General features: G+C 45.3%; 2 protein-coding genes across 2 annotated transcripts; both read right to left on the bottom strand.

Moving 5' to 3' along the window:
- Positions 1-486: 486 nt before the first annotated feature.
- LOC123412634 (probable serine/threonine-protein kinase PIX13) lies at positions 487-4,122 on the bottom strand. The gene is made up of 6 exons (XM_045105584.1): positions 3,773-4,122; positions 2,799-3,151; positions 2,018-2,153; positions 1,434-1,576; positions 1,219-1,342; positions 487-1,114 (listed from the first exon to the last, which is right to left on the bottom strand). The coding sequence occupies exons 1-6, from the start codon at positions 3,846-3,848 to the stop codon at positions 699-701; spliced, it is 1,248 nt and encodes a 415-aa protein (XP_044961519.1). The 5' UTR covers positions 3,849-4,122; the 3' UTR covers positions 487-698.
- A 4,824-nt stretch (positions 4,123-8,946) lies between these two features.
- LOC123409628 (glutathione S-transferase T3-like) lies at positions 8,947-13,846 on the bottom strand. The gene is made up of 4 exons (XM_045102487.1): positions 13,567-13,846; positions 11,119-11,285; positions 9,699-10,112; positions 8,947-9,612 (listed from the first exon to the last, which is right to left on the bottom strand). The coding sequence occupies exons 1-4, from the start codon at positions 13,844-13,846 to the stop codon at positions 9,028-9,030; spliced, it is 1,446 nt and encodes a 481-aa protein (XP_044958422.1). The 3' UTR covers positions 8,947-9,027.
- Between the last annotated feature and the right edge of the window lie 5,584 nt (positions 13,847-19,430).

Raw genomic sequence — 19,430 nt, 5'->3', positions numbered from 1 at the left:
TCTGTAGCAGCTAGCAGCAAGTAAAAGTCCACCATCACTTTCTGTCTCATGATCTGAAGAAATACTTTTTCGGCAGCAAAACTAAATCTTGACCGCGACGAAAAATCCAGCCAGAAAATGCTTGGTGAAAGCAAGATTGTTAAGATCTTTCAGGCAATGATTCAAAGGTTTGCTTTCTTCAGAGCAGAAAAATGTACAGAACTTCAGCACTTCAACAGAACCATGTTTGAAAGTTCATCATCACTTTCGGTCTCATGATTTTCAGCAACTAAACTAAAAATATCCAACCAGAAATGTTTAAGGAAAGGAAAATTGAGTGGTGAAATCTTTCTGGCAATGAAATTATTCGAATGTTTGATTTTGTCAGAATAGAAGATGTATTGAAATTCAGCACTTGTACAGAACCATGTTGTTGGCACTATATAACTGATAATGACTGGATGCTGTTCTTAGTGCAACCTGATGCAATGCAACCAACCCATGGCATTTCAGTGCAAAAAATCATTGAATTCATGCGTGCGAGTATGGCAACAGCTAAATATCTCCGTATATCGCTACACTATTACATTGACCGTCATGATCGGTGCAAACTTCGTCATGACAACGGGAAACAATGGTGTGGTGGTGGTGGTCTACCTTTACATTCTCCAAATGGATATCAGTTACATTGTTACATACCTATACACACTCCTGATCGATCATCTGCCCCTAGAGTTGGTCCTAGAGCCGTCACTCCTTGGCGAGTTCCCACGGCCACGCGCCATCGACGGGCTGTCTCGTCGAGCCTCCCTCGACTTCGACTTGCTCTTCATTGCCTCGATCTGCTCGAGCGCCTCGACGACCTCCTTCATGGACGGCCGGCTCTTGGGCTCGCCGGCCAGGCATTTAAGAGTGAGCTGAGCGGCGCGGAAGGCCCCTCTGGCATGGTACTGCCCCTCGAGCCGGCTGTCCATCAGCTGGGTCAGTCTCCTACGGTCCGACAGGAGCGGCTTCGCCCAGTTCACCAGGTTGAGCTTCTCACTGGGGCGGCTCGGGTCCAGCGCCCTCAGGCCGCAGAGAATCTCGAGCAGCACGACGCCGAAGCCATACACATCACTCTTCACGTACAGGTGGCCTAGCATGGATGATGGTCAGTGTTTGTCAGTGGTAGGAATAGATGATGCACATTGTTAGTTTGTAATGTGACTGCTAGCATGAGGGGTCAAATGAAAAACATACCGGTTGAAACATACTCCGGAGCGGCGTACCCGTACGTGCCCATGACTCGTGTTGTCACATGAGACTCCCCATCATCTGGGCCATGCTTGGCCAATCCAAAGTCTGACAGTTTCGGGTTGAAATGCTGAACATGACATGGTTGAAGGCTTGATCAGGTATTGTTCAGGTACAAAAGTTTGTTAGTGATTGATAGGATATTCATCAATAATACATACTGAATCTAATAGGATATTGGACGCCTTGAAGTCCCGGTAGATAATCTGCTTTTCGGACGAATGAAGGAAGGCGAGGCCACGAGCTGCACCGATGAGAATCTTCAGCCTGAGGCTCCAAGGCAGTGGCTCATAGATGGCCCCTCCTGATGATGTTTACGAGTTAGTACCAAAACCGAGCTAAATGAGAAATTTGATCACAAATAATATTTCACCAGGTAAGCAAAAAGTAGACGAGGTAAACCCAAAAAAAAAATCTGAGTTCTACTTTTGACCCTCTATTGCAAATTGACCTGGAAAGAATGATGGAAGGCAGCAGCAGCAGCAAGAATTTGGCTAGGTTCAGACAATTTAGTCGATGCTCGTGCCCTTGAAAAGTGCTAGTCGTTAGTTGTATAGCACTATGGACTATGGTGCTTGATATATAATATGCGACGAAAGCGATGTCGCAGTTTAACCAGCATCTGCAAGGCGTGCTACTCTGCGGACCAAGTCGGCATAAAGAGGAAAAACAGTTTGACAAAAGGAGCGCTATTTCAGATATTTATTGTTCGAAAAAGGTCATCGGCTGCCGAAAGAAGACTCACTTCTGAAGAGGTGGTTCTCCAAGCTCCCCTTGGCCATGAACTCGTACACGAGTAGTAGCTCGTTGTCCTCCATGCAGTAGCCCAACAGTCTGACGAGGTTGGGGTGTGAAATTCTCCCAAGGAAATTCACTTCAGACTGCATAAAAAAAATTCATTTTTAGAGAAACGCATAATGAAAATCTTAGAGATCCGGCACGACTTCCAGAATTAGCAATACATAAATAACTAAATAAAATGAAAGCAACAGCCGTAATAGAAATTCCTACTGTCTGCCAATAAGCAGTACCAGTACTTGTCAAGAATTAGCATAAATATGAAGTGGGCAATAACTAGTGAGAGCAGAGTATTGGAATATGCACAAAAACACATAAGGATAATCTAAGAGAGTGGTACTGATTATAGCAATAAAAAAAATGAAACATGGAGATCCTATTTTGCCAATAATTAGTAACAGTACTGGACAAGAAGGCCATAAATATAATAATTTTCAATGACTAGTATTCGAGTATACACAAAAAAACAAGCAACCAGAGTAGTCTGGCCATGGCAAATAATGCAAAGGTCCAGCATTCTCCACTTGGCCACAAGCATGAAAATGTGGCAATTGCAACTTGAGTAAAACTAAATATGGCAACACTATCAGTAACTTTTAACGATTGTAGGAAAACTGAAATCTGCCTATATACCGAAAGCACCATTTAGAAAAAAAGATCGTATCACTGAAATTCGTTGAAGTAGAAAACAAATACAAAGTTAACCAATTCATCAGGATCACAATCACCTGCCATTGCTCCATTCCCTGCACGCTCTCGGGGTTGAGCTTCTTGACGGCGACCACCATGGCGGTGCTGCCCTTGGCCGGGTTCACATCAATCCATCCCTTGTAGACCTTCCCGAACCCGCCCTCACCGAGCACCGTCTCAGGCTTGAAGTTCTTGCAGGCGCTCCTCAGCTCCGCGAAGGTGAAGATCCTGAGGTTCGGGGACTCGAGGATGTGGCCGTCCTCCACGTAGCCGTCGTCGGTGCTGCCGCCGCTGACCGTCGACGCCATGAAGGTGCTGGTGCTGACCGTCGAGAGCTTCCCTGTTGTGGCGGTGGTGGAGGAGCTCGTGGTCCTCTTCGATGCAGACATCCCTACGCATACACAATTAACAAGTATGGGTACTTTTTCTTGTGTTCTGTAAATTCACCAATGCACTTGATGCTGTGAATTACTCAGGTACTGAAGAAATGCATTTGATCTTTTAGTAGTAATTATTCATGACAGGAATGAAGAAAACAAACAAGTGAAGCAGAGTTGAGGAAAAAAATTAATCTGCACTTGGTTGTTGGCACGCAGCAATCAACAGAATTGATTTGGGCAATCGAAATGATTCCAAGGTTGGATTGATTGCAGCCACATGTGCACACAAGTTGACCCAGTTGGTTCCTATCCCATGCACACAATCATATAAGTATTGGTGAAGTATGCACTCTTCCAATACAGTAGTGGCAGCATGGAGAGGATGACTAGTGCTAGTAGTCAAGGATACCACCATCAAGTTGGCCACAGAGATTGCTGCAGATTTATTTATTTTTGTTGAGAAAAATGGAGCGCATAGATTTGTGAAGAAATCGATATCAGTCAGTAGAGGAGTCGAGAAGCCCATAGACTAAGATAAAAAAAAATATTGTCACATGGAAGGGGCCTGGGCAATAAATAAATAAAAGAAGATCGATGGATGGGGGCGGTGCGGTTGGCATCGGAGCGGGTACCTGCGGGATTGGCGGCCTTGGCGCCGCCCCAGCCCCACGGGATGAGGCCGTCCATGGCGCTGGCGCAGTTCCCCATCGCTCGCGGAGGGAGGACCGCCGTGCGCGACGGGGAAGCTGGCGACCCTGCAGCAAGAACCAACCGCAGAGCCAAGAAGCAGTTGCAATCCGGCCGGGGGAGAGCGAGCAAGCGGGAAGAAGAAGCCAAGAAGCCTAGAAGGAAGGAGGAGGGAAGCGGGGAGGAAGGTGTGCTGGGATGGCGACGACGACGGGGAGGAAGAAGAAGAAGCACCGCCGAGCGAGGGAGGGAGGGAGTTGCTGTTGCTCCACTCAAGTTTCTTGATTTCACTTTCAGTTTGAGAGGGACGGAGACGATATATGCCGAATTTCTCGGCTCCTGCGATGACGAGGGGGGCACGCCCGCTCCCGCCGCTGGCGCGTGGGGCCCCGAGAGCGCTGGTACGTGTACGTGTCGTCTCCTGGGTCAACGGGGTCAACGGCCGGCGAGGCTGCTCCCCATCGTATGCCGCCCCGTATGACAACCATGGCGGTTTTCTTGCATCGCCAAAAAATTATGAAATAAATAAATTTAAAAATCACACGAGCATTATGATTTGAACCGTGATGGGCTGAAGACATCGTCGTCCTCTTTATTATCCAACCACAGATTGATTTGCATTCTACGTATTATATAAGTTGGGTATCCAAGGAAAGAGACGCCGCGGCCTACATTCGTCGCGTTGGCACAGAGCGCAACGGGGCGGATCCGGTGAAGGACAATCATGGAGGGGAGATGGACTTCGCTGGTCATTGGGTCGCGGCGGTGGCCCTCCATGACTGGGACAATGAGATTAGGGGCACGGTGTCATCGCGTCTACATGTGCATTATTGTAGCACGAGGATATTTATCAATCCTAGAACGTGTTACTGTACAAGAAGTCGACTTAATCATTTGTGTTAGTTTCACATCTTGTAGTCGGTGGCAGTTTGCCTTTGTTTAGCATTTTACTTAAGAATAAGAATGGTGCACTCCGTCTTTCCCTGCTTAAGTCGGTCAAACATTGTTCATAGTAGCCCGAAGGTATCCGGCGAGCAAGGAAGCAGCGATGAAGCTAGACAAAAATAGATGAGGGACGAAACGTAAAATACAATGGTTTTTTTTGGGGGGGGGGGGGGGGGGGTTCAATGTTGGAAGAGGGGGGGGTGGGGGGGGGGCACAACCCTCAAGGAGCCTACATAGCTCTGCCATTACAAGGAAGCACTTGGTCCTCATCGATCAAACATCATTCGGTTTGAAAACCACATTTGAAAGTTTTAAAAATTCTAATAAGAAAAACACATGATGTTAAGAGATTGATGCCCTACTGTCATGCGAAAGCTCAAGTTGAAACACGTTACGAAATGTGAACTATAAAAAAAGGCAAACTCAGCAATGAATATGAGCGCCCTTGAAAGTTTCATATCTTGTAGTCCATGGTGGGATCTAAATTCCCTTCCACCGTCATAATAACCGTCAACGGAGATGGACATGAGGGTTGGCGGACAGCCCCCACGTATAGGGATGATACCAGGGATCCAGTTGAATCATTTTCTTTCCTTTTCTCTCCCACACGTCCGCGTGCGTATAAGGGGTCATTTGAGGCGTCCGTGTGTAGATGCTCTAAGTCAGGTGTCCATCATGTTGGAAACTCCAATGGAATAAAGGAAAATGAGTGAGGAGGGAGGAGTTTTCATGCAAATGTGAAATGCCACATGTATGGTCAAGTAGTGAGCCATGAAACACCAGCAAAATAAATAAATAAAAAAACGTCGGACGTGTATAGAAAAATTAACCCAAGTCTTTGTTCTTGGGCAAGATGGCCCCCGGCCGATTTCATTGCAAAGACCATGTCCAAGTCATATAGAGAGCACGAAAGTTGAAACTCCACCTTTGCCGAAAGAGAAAATAAAAGCTCAAACTCTCCACTCCCGTCACAACCCAAAGTTGTCTACATCATATGTTGGTACTTGTATCTAGCGTATCAAGCACTCATATTAAGCGTTCAAGTTGCATCCATGCATACATATAGTCGCGATAACAATGTTTTAATTTTATATATAAATAACATACTCCCTCCGTCTCAAAATAAGTGTCTTAAGCTTAGTACAATTTTGTACTAGAGCTAGTACAAAGTTGAAACAGTTATTTTGGGACAGAGGGAGTATGGTTTTTTTTGCAGGGTAAATAAAGACATAAAAATAAAATATGATATTGACCCATATAAAGGGGATTCTTTTATTTGAATACAGTATAAACGCATACGCTTATAAATATGCATATATAATAATATCTATAAACGCATGCATGCATACCTTATCTTTATAAGCACACGTAAACGATTGAATTGACATATTATTTAAAAATTAATGAAGTCATCATGGAAATAAAAAAAAAACACATGCGAGTGTGTATATGTGTACGGGGCAGTGTGGTATAGGGGGGATTATGTCCAGGAGACCAAAGACAGAGACTAGGTGCATGCAGCTGGTAAAAGACTGCGACGCCACGGCATGGATCGGATTTTCTTGGGCCATCATATGAGTGGCTTAATTGGCTGAGTAAAATTCGTGGATCGTGTCCGGATGCAGAGCAGCTGCCGGGTTTTTCCACGACCAAGTACCAACCGTACGTTCGTGCCATCGTGGTGCATGCATGCATGAGGCCAAGCTTTTTTCTCTTGTGAAAATCCTACAGGATGAGTCAGTCGTCTCGAAACGAAAGAAAGATGCATCGGCGGCCTATTTTTTATTATTATTTTTGCTCCCGGCGGCCTAATTTCGTACGTGTCGTGTGTAGACTTTTCTCGTCAAGTCGACGCACGCTATGCATGCACACGCATGCAGTCGGGAATCTAATCTAGCCAAGCTCAGGGCAACTTCAACGCGCGCGGTTCATCAATCAAAATACCCTAAAAAATTTGGAAGCATGCTGTTCGGGTACTTTTAGGGCATGTACAATAGTGTTATTTTAAAAGTGTCACGTAGAATAAATGATAAAGTGAAGGAGAGAAAACTCATAAAAAATGTTTGTATTTTCGGCAAACAAAGGAGGCGATGGACGCGAAAGCAGAATCAGCCGGCTGAAAGTTAACGTTTTCCTTTAAATTACATGCAAGACTTAAAATAAAACTATTTTATCAAAGTTGTACATACCCTTATCATGCAGCACCGTGCATCAAATCACTTGGAAAAATCGTCATGGGTCCACCACGTAGGAAAACGCTATGGCGATAGGGAGGCGGTCGCGAGACGATCTTATTCATGCGCTAGGGTTAGGGTTTTGCCGGAAGGGTGGTTGAGATTCCGGTAGTTACCACGGTTGCGACGGTGTATCCCTGACCACGGATCAGTGGTAATTGTCTTGGCGAGAAGCGGTGCTCATGACGGAGTAGATGAATGGGAAAGCTTCAGTGATTCCGGCCGGGATTCAAAACTATTCCCGGGGGCTCTGCCCAAGAGTCATCACTGAGATTACGTCAACTAACATGAAGTGATTAGCATTGTCTATGGGGCGAAGGGACGTAGATCGGCCGGGTGTCTTTGTGTTCATGTGTCTTTGTGTTCATGCCCGGGTTGTACCAGACTACCAGTGAGCTGGCTCCGCCACTGCCTGGTAGAGAGTAGGACCCCGGATCCGGCTGCAAGCTTGTCTGCGAGGCTGAGGGGCATGGTTCTGATAGTGATAGACAAGGAGGCGGAGGGCAAAACATGTCCGAGGCCTCCCAACAAGACGGTCCTGAAACGAAGGATGCAGAACAGAAAGCGTGGGGGTTTGCATCTGACCCATACATATATAGTTTGGTAAGACGATCGATTCGATTAATTACGTTCTTCCAGGAAGCCTCCAATTAAGCTCCTGCATGCTGGCGCGCGGCCTTCGTATTCAGGCTTTTTTGTGTTTGTAGCTACAGCTAAAGTCATTCTTGAAAGAGTACGTCCATCAGTAATGCAAGCTAAAAGATGGTAACGTGCCAAAGCCTCATTGGCCAGTGGTAGGTATAGTTCGGCCTTGTATAGAATTTATTAGAGTAGTCAAGTGTCCAGCTAGCTTGTCGGTTGTGAAGGAAAGAAAAAAAGAAGACTAGCCTTGTCGTCTAGGACTAGACTAGTCTCCGGCCGGCATCATCAATCAAACGGCCGGGACAATGAAGAAAGTTGAAACTCCGCCTTTCCTTTGCCGCACTCCCGTCACGACCCAAAGCTGTCTACATATATCATACTCTGTCATACTGGTACTTGTCGCTCGCTTATCTTGGGGAAGACTAGTATATACTAGATAGGATCTCACATTAGGTAAGATCAATGCAGACTGTGGTGTTCCCATTTGAGTAATACAAAGTTTCACCCGAAAAAGAAGAGAGACCAAGACAGAGACTAGCTGCATGCATGCGACTCCACAGCATGGATCCGAGTTTCCTCCGGCCGGTCTCGGCCATCAATTTAGTTAATTACCGGCTTGAATTGGCTGAATAAAATCCGCCGATCGATCTTGTCCGCGTGCGCCGTGCTGACGAGTTTTTCCACAACGAAGAACCAACCGTACGTTGGTGCTTGGTGGTGCATGCATGAGCTAGGGAGCTAGTCCATGTGGGGGCAAGTTTTTTCTGAAACTCCGACAGGCCAGGATGAGTCAGTCGTCTCGATCGTACCAAGTTGCATTGCATCGCCAGCCTAATTTCCTTCGCGACGCAGACTTTCTCGTCTAGTCTATTCTAGTCGACGCACACGCCGGCCGCAATCTAATCTACCACGCGAGCTCACGGCAACTTCAACACACTTCATCAAAATGTCCTCAAATGTTTGGACATATGCCAACTCAGCCTCAGGTCCCATCCTTCTTCCTTCTCTTTTCATTGCATGTGTGATGGATATTTGATGGATATCCGACTCCCCTAAGAGCATCTCTAGTGGAACGTGTAAATTTAGACGTGTATATCTTTATATACACGTCCATATACACCTTGTTAAATTTTACACCTCTCAGTTTTTCAGTGGAACGTGTATACAGGATGTGGAAATCAGGACGTGTATATTCCAACGGCTATATTTTCAAACGGCTATATTTCTAAATGTCTTTGTAATGCAGTGCTATCAATAAAATAGGATAAAGCATCAAATAGTTCTTACAACAACTAGGATAAAGCATCAAATAGTTCTTACAACTAGGATAAAGCATCAAATAGTTCTTACAACAACTAGGATAAAGCATCAAATAGTTCTTACTCTAGGCGACGAGCAAGGATCTCATTCTGCTTAGCTTGGTAGAACTGCTTTTGCATATCAGTCATACCACTAGTGTCTATGAGCATGACCCTCTCATCTAATTCAAACTGTCTCCGTGCATCCTCCCTCTCGTTTCGTGCATCCTCCTTCTTTTTCAGTGCAATCTCCTCTTTTCGCAATTCAAATTGTTGTGCATAGCGAGCATTTTTTGCCGCCTCTTTGATGTCATCCTTCTCTTGCTTTGCTGCCCACACAGTTTCTAATGACAACTTGCAAGCACTGTCATCAGCTTTACCTTTCCGCAATTTGTCCTTCTTCACACCATCAGGTCTTTCCTCATGTTCAAAAGCATCCCTGTGTATTGAGGTAGCATCAGTGCGTACCGAGGATGCATCAACTAGATCATTGGTGGATGTGCCCGGACTTGCACCAACGGTCTTCTTTTGTTTCTTACGAGAAGTTTCAAGTTCTTTTGTCTGCCACTTTGGATACTTCGAAAGCTCGACATAGCAATGCATCAATGTGAAAGGCTTCTTCTTTTTAAGATCCATTTCCTTGAACATAATGTGTGCATCGTTTGTCTGCACATACAAATGTATTGTGAAAATCTACAGATCACATATAGAATATTGCACAACACATATAGAAGTACAAGATAGACACATACCTTTTCTTCTATAGTCCTTCCGCTTTCTTCTCTATTTAAAATCTGCTGAAGGCAACCACAAAATCTAGCGGTCTCTTTGTTAATCAATGTGTAACGGCAATTGATTGCATTAGCATTACGCTCCGGCCATGATAACATCTTGTGTGAGTTGTAGTACTCTGAAATTCTAGCCCAATAAGCATCTCTGTTTTGATCTGTCCCGACACTATCCAAACTTGTATTTCCCCATGCTGCTATCAAAATCTTGTCCTCCTCACTAGACCAATTTTTTCCTTTGTTGGATTTTGCTTTCTCTGTTATTGGTGTTGCTTGATGCTGAGTTGATGGGGTTGGTTGCTCTCCAATTGAACTTTCTAGTTGTGTTTCTGTGTAACCAAAATCAATGATGTCCAAGAAGGTTTGGTCATCATTCATCTGCAATCAATAGACAAAATTGACAGCAATTTTAGACAGCTATTTTAGACATCAAATTTTAGACATTTTTCTGCAAGCAATAGACAAAATTGACAGCAATTTTAGACAGCTATTTTAGACATCAAAATTTAGACATTTTTCTGCAAGCAATAGACAAAATTGACAGCAATTTTAGACAGCTATTTTAGACATCAAAATTTAGACATTTTTCTGCAAGCAATAGACAAAATTGACAGCAATTTTAGTGCCATTTTTCTGCAGTTTGTATGGCTGCCACTGATTGTATGGCTAGCAGCGCACAAATGCCACTGATTGCCATTTTTCTGCAAGCAATAGACAAAATTGACGCCCGCACGCAGCGCCGCCGCTGCCCGCACGCACGCAGCGCCCGCACGCAGCGCTGCCGCTACCGCCCGCACGCAGCGCCTCCGCCGTCGCCCGCACGCCGCCCCGCGCCCGCAGCGCCCGCCCGCACGCCGCCCGCACGCCGCCCACACGCACGCAGCGCCGCCGCCGCCCGCCCGCCCGCCCGCTGCCGCCGCCCGCACGCAGCGCCGCCGCCGCCCGCACGCACGCAGCGCCCGCACGCAGCGCTGCCGCCGCCGCCCGCACGCAGCGCCTCCGCCGCCGCCCGCACGCCGCCCGCACGCCGCCCCGCGCACGCAGCGCCCACCCGCACGCCGCCCGCACGCACGCAGCCGCCGCCCGCACGCAGCGCCTCCGCCCAGCGCCTCCGCCACCGCCCGCACGCCGCCCGCACGTCGCCCCGCGCCCGCACGCAGCCGCCGCCCGCACGCAGCGCCTCCGCCGCCGCCCGCACGCGCCGCGCACGCAGCCCCGCGCACGCAGCGCGGCCGCCCTACCCCCGCCCCTCTCTCCCCGCCCTCCCCTCTCCATGGCGCGCGCCGCCGCCGCCAGATCTGGCCAGCGGTGCGGCGGCCGCCCGACGTCCCGCGCCTCCTCTCTACCGACGGGAATGGAAAATAGGAGGAGGGAGAGAGCTTACCAGAGGGGAGTGGTCGCCGGCGAGCTTCGATGGCCTCTGGACGGAGGCGGGAGGATCGCTGGAGCAGCTCGTTTCCATGCACGAGCGTGGCTGGCTCGTGTTTATTTCCACGAGGAGTAGCCTCGTGGATGGACGTGTATAACTTCCACGCCCATATACTCGTTCCACTGGGAAGCGTTTTTCTCTTTACAACGTGTATTTACCATCCACCTCCATATACACGTTCCACTAGAGATGCTCTAACTAGTTCTCCCCAACAACAAATATTATGAAACGGAGGGAGTACATTTTAGGTTGCCCTCGGTGCCTCCTTAGCCATCGACTCCATCGGTTCCAATTTTTTTTGTCTTTGAAAAGATTCAACTACGAATACTACAGGAATCAGCTTCTTTGCCGTCTGCCATCACAGACGTCAAAGATAATATCCCGGACGGCAAAGACAATATCACAGACGACAAAGATTTTTTTGTCTTTTAAAAGATTCAACTACGAACTACATGCGGAGCAAAATGAATGGACTTACATTTTAAATTATATGAATATATATCCGTATAAAGTCTCTAAAAAATAAATATTTTAAATTACACATACAGACATCCAAGGTGACAACCCCTATACGAGCTTATGATCGACCACTTGTACACATGAACCATAGTTTTCATACGAGGCTAGATCATCAATGGGGATAAGCAAGATGTCGGGTGTTATCTTGATTTGAAGGCCTGAACTTGGATAAATCTTTCTCATATGCACCATCTGAATCTTTAATGCATGCACTACCCTCAGATGAATATTTCTAAGACTCATCTTGTTTTCATATGTACGATGTTATTTATAATGTGAATAGCATATACCCTCCGTTCGGAAATACTTGTTCTAGAGATGAATGTATCTAGATTTATTTTAGTTATAGATACACTCATTATATTCATTTCTTAGGACAAGTATTTCAGACAGAGGGAGTATATTTATGTTAACTACCAAGTGATCACCTTAGTAAGCTATCATCGAAAGTTTGCAATAAAAGACTATTATGTTATTTCATTTTCCCTTTCCTCATTAATTACTCATCATATCAACTATCTTGTCTAGATACATGTAATGTTATCATTTATGTAACTCTTACTATGGATAGTCTAAATAATAAGACTTCTTGTATTAAAATATTGCATTTGCCAGTTATATCAAAATTAAATATCTTACTTATTGAGCGTTTGAGGCACGATGGCGAGTGGAGTGAGGAGGAATAAGTCCAAGATGTCGGCCAGTCGCAGTAAATGGAGGCATGGGTATTTCTTCCGGCGGTCCTCGGCCATCATGTTACCGGGTTAACTGGCCTAGTAAAACTCGCCCCGACTGTGTGCGGTGTAGAGCAGCTGCCGGGTTTTCCACGACGACGATGGCATAATTTTTTCTTTGACCTTTTTCCTTAACAAATTTTAAAATTGACCTTACTTTTTAAAAGGTTGAATCTGACTTTTTTTGGTGACGTCAACATCCGTTGCATCTGATTTGCTTGAGAGACGCCAAGGTCCCTGACGTCTGGTATGAGCTGACATGATCGGTTGACCCGTTGAGTTTTTGATGTAGCTTGGTACCAGACGTCTGGTCCTGGACCAGACGCCAAGGACTTTGGTGTCTGCATCACGTGGCACATATTATCAAAAATATATTTGTGTGAACTGCTGGACCAGACGTCAAGGTGCCTGGCGTTTGGTACCAGCCGTGAGGCTTCTGGTCCTTTGCCACCTCAGAGACTCAACGGGTCATCCGATCATGCAGGTTTGTACCAGACGCTAGGGTCCTTGACGTCTCCAATACAAACCAAACGGTAGGGATATTGACGCCATAAAAAAAAGTCAGATTTTTTATTTTAAGTAAGGTCAATTTTTTTAAAAAAAATAGGCAAAAGATCAAAACAAAAAAATTATCCACGACGGTGAACCAACCGTACGTGGTTACATGCATGGGTCCAGTGGGGGCAAGCTTTTCTTCATCCATTGGTTGTTGCCGTGTGAAACTCCGACACACACAGGTCAGTGCGAGTCGTAGTAGTACGTCTACCGAGTTGCATCGGCAGCCACATTCCTAGTCGACTTTCTTGTTGTCTACTAGTCCACGCACGCTATGCACGCGCCGGAATCGAGTCTAGCCAGCTCATTGGCAGTCATCACCATCCATCGTCTGCATGTACTCCTGTCCATTTTCGGAACATCATCTACAGTCGGGCAGCGCAAACCCCTTATATTCACATACGTGTCCGGAGCCTGTGAGCGCATACTACGACCTCTTATATTTCGCTTTTCATATTCGCATATCTCATATCCGATCTATTAAAAGAAACTTCAACTTCATCCGCCGACGTTTGTTTGGGTCCGTGCGGACATAAAAGTCGGACCACGCGCCGATCCAAACGGACGCGCGTTCGCTTTTCATCCGCGTGCGAACCCATTTCCGATTCAATTTTGAGCCTCGTTTCGATTGGCACGGAGACAAAATGGACGCGGGCAACAAGCGCGTACTCCACCCCCTGGCCCGCCAGTCGGTGACACGTTGGTTGTTCTTCATCCCCGCCGACTGTGCCGGCAGCTAGCCCTCGCCTTGCTCCCAGCCCGTCCCCGCCACCGCCCAGTTCCAGCACCTCCTCCCGTACCTCCCCAACGCCTACCCACGCCGTCGTCCGCATCGCCGCCGGGCCACCGCAGCTTCCCCGACCCCAATCCGTCATCGCCGATCAGTTTCGTTGTCCACGCCCGCAAGTTGTTCGACAGTTTGCCTCAAGGTCCAGATGGACTGCGCCGATGAGTTCTTTTTTCATAATGTTGTGTGCGACTCCGACGATGAGGAGATGTTGCTTGCCGTGTTGTTCCATGACCACCTGAATAGGCAACGACCGTTGTTCCGGGGGTTGATTCCGGGGCATGTTCCGTCATTGAATCGCAACCGAGAGAGTGGCCATTTCCTTCTATAGAAGGACTACTTTGACACAAGCAATTCGTTGTTCAAACATCACAAATTTCGGCAGCGTTTTCGTATGACTAGGCATGTTTCCAACCGGATTCGAGAGGGGGTGGTCGGATACGATGACTACTTCGAGTGCAAAGAGGACGCCATTGAAAAGATTGGTTTTTCATCTTATCAGAAATGCATTGCAACTATCCGGATGCTTGCTTACGGAGTACCTGGTGATCTTATCGATCAGTACGTCCGTATGAGTGAGTCTACGTGCCTAGAGTCATTGTACATATTCTGCAAGTCCGTGGTTGCAGTGTTTGGCCCTGATTACTTGAGAGAGCCGACTGCTGCAGACACAACCCGCTTGTTCGCGACCAATGCCAGCCGGGGCTTCCCTGAGATGCTTGGCAACATAGACTACATGCACTGGGAGCGGAAGAACTGCCCTACTGCTTGGCAAGGCCAGCACAAGGGCCATGTCAAGGCACTGTCATACTTGAGGCCGGATCACACAATGATATCAATGTGCTTCAACGTTCGCTGGTGTTTGCAAGGCTTGTCGAAGACAACAGCCCGCTGGTCAATGTTAACATCAGCGGTCACAACTACAATAAAGGATACTATCTAGCTGACGGAATCTATCCATAGTGGACCACTATTGTGAAGACAATCTCCAACCTTGTCGGAGAAAAGAGGAAAAGATTTTCCCAAGAGCAAGAGAGTTCTAGAAAGGATGTCGAGTGTGCCTTTGGTGTTTTGCAATCTCGATGGGGCATATATAGTTCGATATCTTGCTAGAACTTGGAGCACCATGAAGTTGTGGGAAGTGACGACTGCTTGTGTGATCATGCACAATACGATCATAGAGGATGAGCATCTGAAACGTCTCCAAGATCAAGGATTTGAGTTTCAGGGTGACAATGTGGTGCCTCAGCATGAAGGAGAAGTGGCATCTTCTGCACAGTTTATCCAATTTTATCATGAAATACGTGATCGGAAAACTCATATTCAGTTGCAAGATGATTTGCTTAAGCATATGTGGGACCATGTTGGTAACCAATAGGTGTATTTTATAGACAATTTAATTTTTATTTAGCTTGTAAAACTTTGCTATATTTTATTTCGATTATGAGACTATGCTATTTCATTTGCTTTTGAATAATATGCAAAAATGTTTGTATTTGTTAAAATCCGGCGGCTAGCCGGCCACGCGGACAAATATGGGTCGGCAACGGGCGCGTTGGGCGCATTGCCGATCCAAATCATAAACCAGACGAACGATCCAAATGGACGAAAAGCGGACAAAATCGCCGTTCGTTTGGGTCGGCCAGTTGGAGTTGCTCTTAATTCATGTAAAACCATGCAGGTCGATCACATATACTAATGCCACATGTAAATAACAAATGTTTGTATCAAACATAAATAGTGTTTACGTAAAATTTATTTGAAGTGCCGAATCAATCTTCTGTTCTTTGATTTCTATTATGGGTCCACATATGCTCTTCCAGATCATTGAGTACGAAGTTGCGCGTGAACCTGATGGTCTTGGAGGTTCTGATGCATCTGCAGAAAGTTCATAACCTAAATTGCATCTTGATCTTTTGGTAATTAAACTTGTTCTTCATGTGCTTCAAAATCATTGGTTCGAGCTACACCATCACTCTCATCCTCGACGACCATATTGTGTAAAATAACACAACATGTCATCAACTGCCACAAAGTTTTTAGTTTCCACATCATTGCAGCGCCAGGAATAGTTCCCCAACGTGCTTGCAACACTCCGAATGCCCTGTCTACATCCTTCCTAGCTCCTTCTTGCATTGATGCGAACTGCTTTTGTTTGTTGCCATGTGGTTTGGATATGCTCTTCACAAATGCAACTCATTGAGGATATATGCCATCGGCAGGATAGTATCCCATGTTGTAGTCTCAGTCATTGGCGTTGTAGTTACACGAATGTGATTCTCCGTTGCAAAGCCTCTTCAACACCGAAGATCGTTGAAGCACGTTGATGTCGTTGTGAGAACCCGACATTCCAGAGAAAGCATGCCAAATCCATAAGTCATGTGATGCCACCTCTTCTTGTATGATGGTAATCTCTCACAAGTCCAGGTGTTTGAGACGAGTATAAGGGGTCTAGCTGTACATGCTCTAGGAAGACAGAGGTTTTAGTATCGCTACCAATCTAACTGTAAACACACGTTTTATATTTTGATATGGAGGGTATAGAACTGAGATCTATTCACGATGAAATAGTGCCAGTAGTAAACTATGATTGATGAATGAGTTGCTAGAATCAAACATAAACGAGTTATTCTAGTTAGGGAATAAAAAAGTTATAACATTTTAAAATTATTCAATTTATTTAAAGCCATACATTTGTAAAGTTCAATTTCTTGAAAAAAAATCTTGGAATGCTAATTTTTTCCTGAATATGAAAAATGTTAACAAATTTGGAAAAAGTTCATGAATTTGAAAATGTTCATAAAAATAATTAATTCAGAAATTTTGTGCTTTTCGAATTTGAAAATTTGTGCAGAATTTAAGAAGCAAAAAACACAATAATAAAATAAAAAAGAACAAAACCTGGTCCAGGAAAGAAATAATAAAACTATTCTTTTAGGGGCGTAAACACTTATCATGTTATATTTTATTGTCTCACTAAGAAAACAAAAAATCATTTGATATCTAAATAAAAGATAGACCAGTTGAGGCGGTTTCCAAGAAAAGCTTGTGAAAAAACCGAGATGGGAAGAAAATAATGAAGAGGGAAGGAGGAGAGGGAAACGTACATATATAAAATTGAACGAATGAGGAGTGGACGACATGTGCACGTTCTTCTTTATAGTTTTTTAGCCGTTAATCTTCATAATTTTCTTTCATATAAAATTGTATGTATTTAAATATTTATGGATTAGAGTATTTTCATTTTTTTCTTTCTTTTTGACATGGACGCGGCCACTGCTTTTTGGTCCACAACATGTTCCAGAGCAACTAGTTGACGAACATTTTCGGGAAGCCCTCTTAACAAACACTCTTGGCGCGTTTCAACCGCTGTCACGTGACATGTTTTGAGTGTTTTTTTAGAATTTTATTCTTTCATTATTCCTCATGTGTTTTTTGGGGTTTTTAGGAGATTTTTTCTTGTCTTTTTTCGGTGTTTCATTTCTTTCATCGGTCTTTCTTAGCTTTTGAACAAAGCGTAAAAAAAGTCTTTTTTTTCGTGGACGAATTTACTTTCGTGAGAGGCATGGTCGTGCCTCCTAAAAACGGATTGGCCGTGCCTTTCGAAAACGAAAAAAATAACATCTCTTAAAAAATGTGTTTTTTTCTTTAACAAGAGGCACGATTTTGGTTTCGTAAGAGGAAGATATTTTGTTTTACCGCCTTTCGGAAACGAGAAAAAAATATTTTCTATTTTTTTTATCTCGTGAGAGGCACTGTTTTGGTTCCACGAGAGGCATGACCCTGTCTCTCGGAAACGAAAAAAACACGCCTTTTCCTTTCAAGAGAGGCACATTTTTCCGTCCGTTTTTTGTGAAAATAAAAGTTTGTTAAAACGTATCAACATGAGATCTAGCTTTGAAGATGTCGACACGAGGGATCCAATGATGAAAACGGTTTGACATTTAGACACACGATTTAAGATAATTTTTTTGAAAATATAGATTTATGAAAAAAGACAAAACTTCGAGGTTGCGACAAGTGTCACACATTCAGTACGCCACTTATCGCAACTTGAGGAGGTGAGAGTGATTTCTAAAAAGTGTACTCATCAATTAGTGATTTCGGGTTCCACTTTGTTACCGCTAGTATGGGCCGACCCATGTAGGCGCTAGTTGATGTGTTTCTAGCCTAGTTTAAAAAACCGAACCGGACCGGCGGTCGGACCAAAATAACCAGAACCGAGAGCATCATCGGGTTTTTAAGCTAAATAAGACCGTTCTGCAATCACTCCTGAGAAAACCAGTTGAATCGGCCGGTTTTCTGAAAAACCATTGAAAAAACGGGTCACTAAACCGGGAGGGGACGAATGAAGTGGTCATTCGACCGAGCCGGTTTTGCTTCTTAGACGCATCGTTAGACGGCGTCAGGAATGGCCGTGATGCCACATCACCAAAATAGGGACCCACCTATCAAAACAGTGCTTAAAAGGCCCCAATTCACAGTTCAGTGCTTTCTGCAAATGATTAGTTCTGAAATCAGTGTTTTTTGCAACAAATTCGTAGAAATGTCTTTTCTGCAAACTTGCGCTTCAGTGTGGTGGTTTTTCTGCAATTCACTCCCGTAGTTGGATGTCCGCCAAACGCAAAATTCAGATGGAACAATATTTGACACCCCAACGATGTTATCATCCCAGGAAGGCCCCCAAAAAGGCAGCAACAAACTGATCGACATTATCAAGCTCGGTCTCTTGGAGGCAGGTAGTGGCTGCGATGCTGTCAATGATCCGGGCAGTTAAGGGCTTAAGGCTCTTATAGCATCTCCAACGGCGATGTCTAAATTTGGATGTCTATATATTTATATAGACAATAGTCTATAAAGATTCTTTGGTATAGACGTTAAGTTTTACAACAGAACGTCTATATAAAGAACGTCCATATTATTTATTTTTTATTTTATTATTATTTTATAACTATCAATTCAACTACCATCTGAATAGTAATTGAAATAATTTATAACTGTATTGGTTCAGCAACATTAGTATCAACATATTTAGTAGTACTGACAGAGTAACTAAACAACAATTTATAACCATTTGCAAATTTTTATGGCAGTAGCCTATTTAACATTGATCAGCAGGAAAAAAAAAACATATCCAGGCACAAAGGAGCAGCCATCGAGCAGAGTAGCAAGCAGGAGTCCCCATCGATCCGGCCCCGACGCAAAGACATACCTCGGCTCCAGCAGCGACGCGATTCCCCCGCCCCCCGGGGCGCTGAGCCCGCATCGTACCCAGGTGTCCGGCCCCGACGCAGACACATACCTTGGCTCCCTCCCCTCCGGGGCGGCGCCGGCACCATCGAGCAGCAGATGCGCCCCCCTCGGCTCGGGCTGCTCCCTCCCCTCCGGGGCGGTGCCGGCGCCATCGAGCAGCAGGTGCGCCCCCCTCGGCTCGGGTTGCTCTAGTGTGCCGTGACTACAACCTCGCGACGGCGTCTTCCTCGTTTCCAGATCAAGTGAGTTGGCGGGAGGGAGGAATCGTGGCTTCAGTTGCGCTTTGGAGCTAATTTGGAGGATGTGTATGTTTGCATCACTGGATAGACGAGCTGTTTTTTGGCCTGATCGTCTATAACGCATATACACGTCCATTTAGCCATGCTGTTGGAGATGCTCTTACATTCCAACACAGAAAG

This window comes from Hordeum vulgare, chromosome 7H, assembly GCF_904849725.1.
Source record: "Hordeum vulgare subsp. vulgare chromosome 7H, MorexV3_pseudomolecules_assembly, whole genome shotgun sequence".
Classification (NCBI taxonomy): Eukaryota; Viridiplantae; Streptophyta; class Magnoliopsida; order Poales; family Poaceae; genus Hordeum; species Hordeum vulgare.
This window is presented reverse-complemented; position numbering and strand designations above follow the sequence as displayed.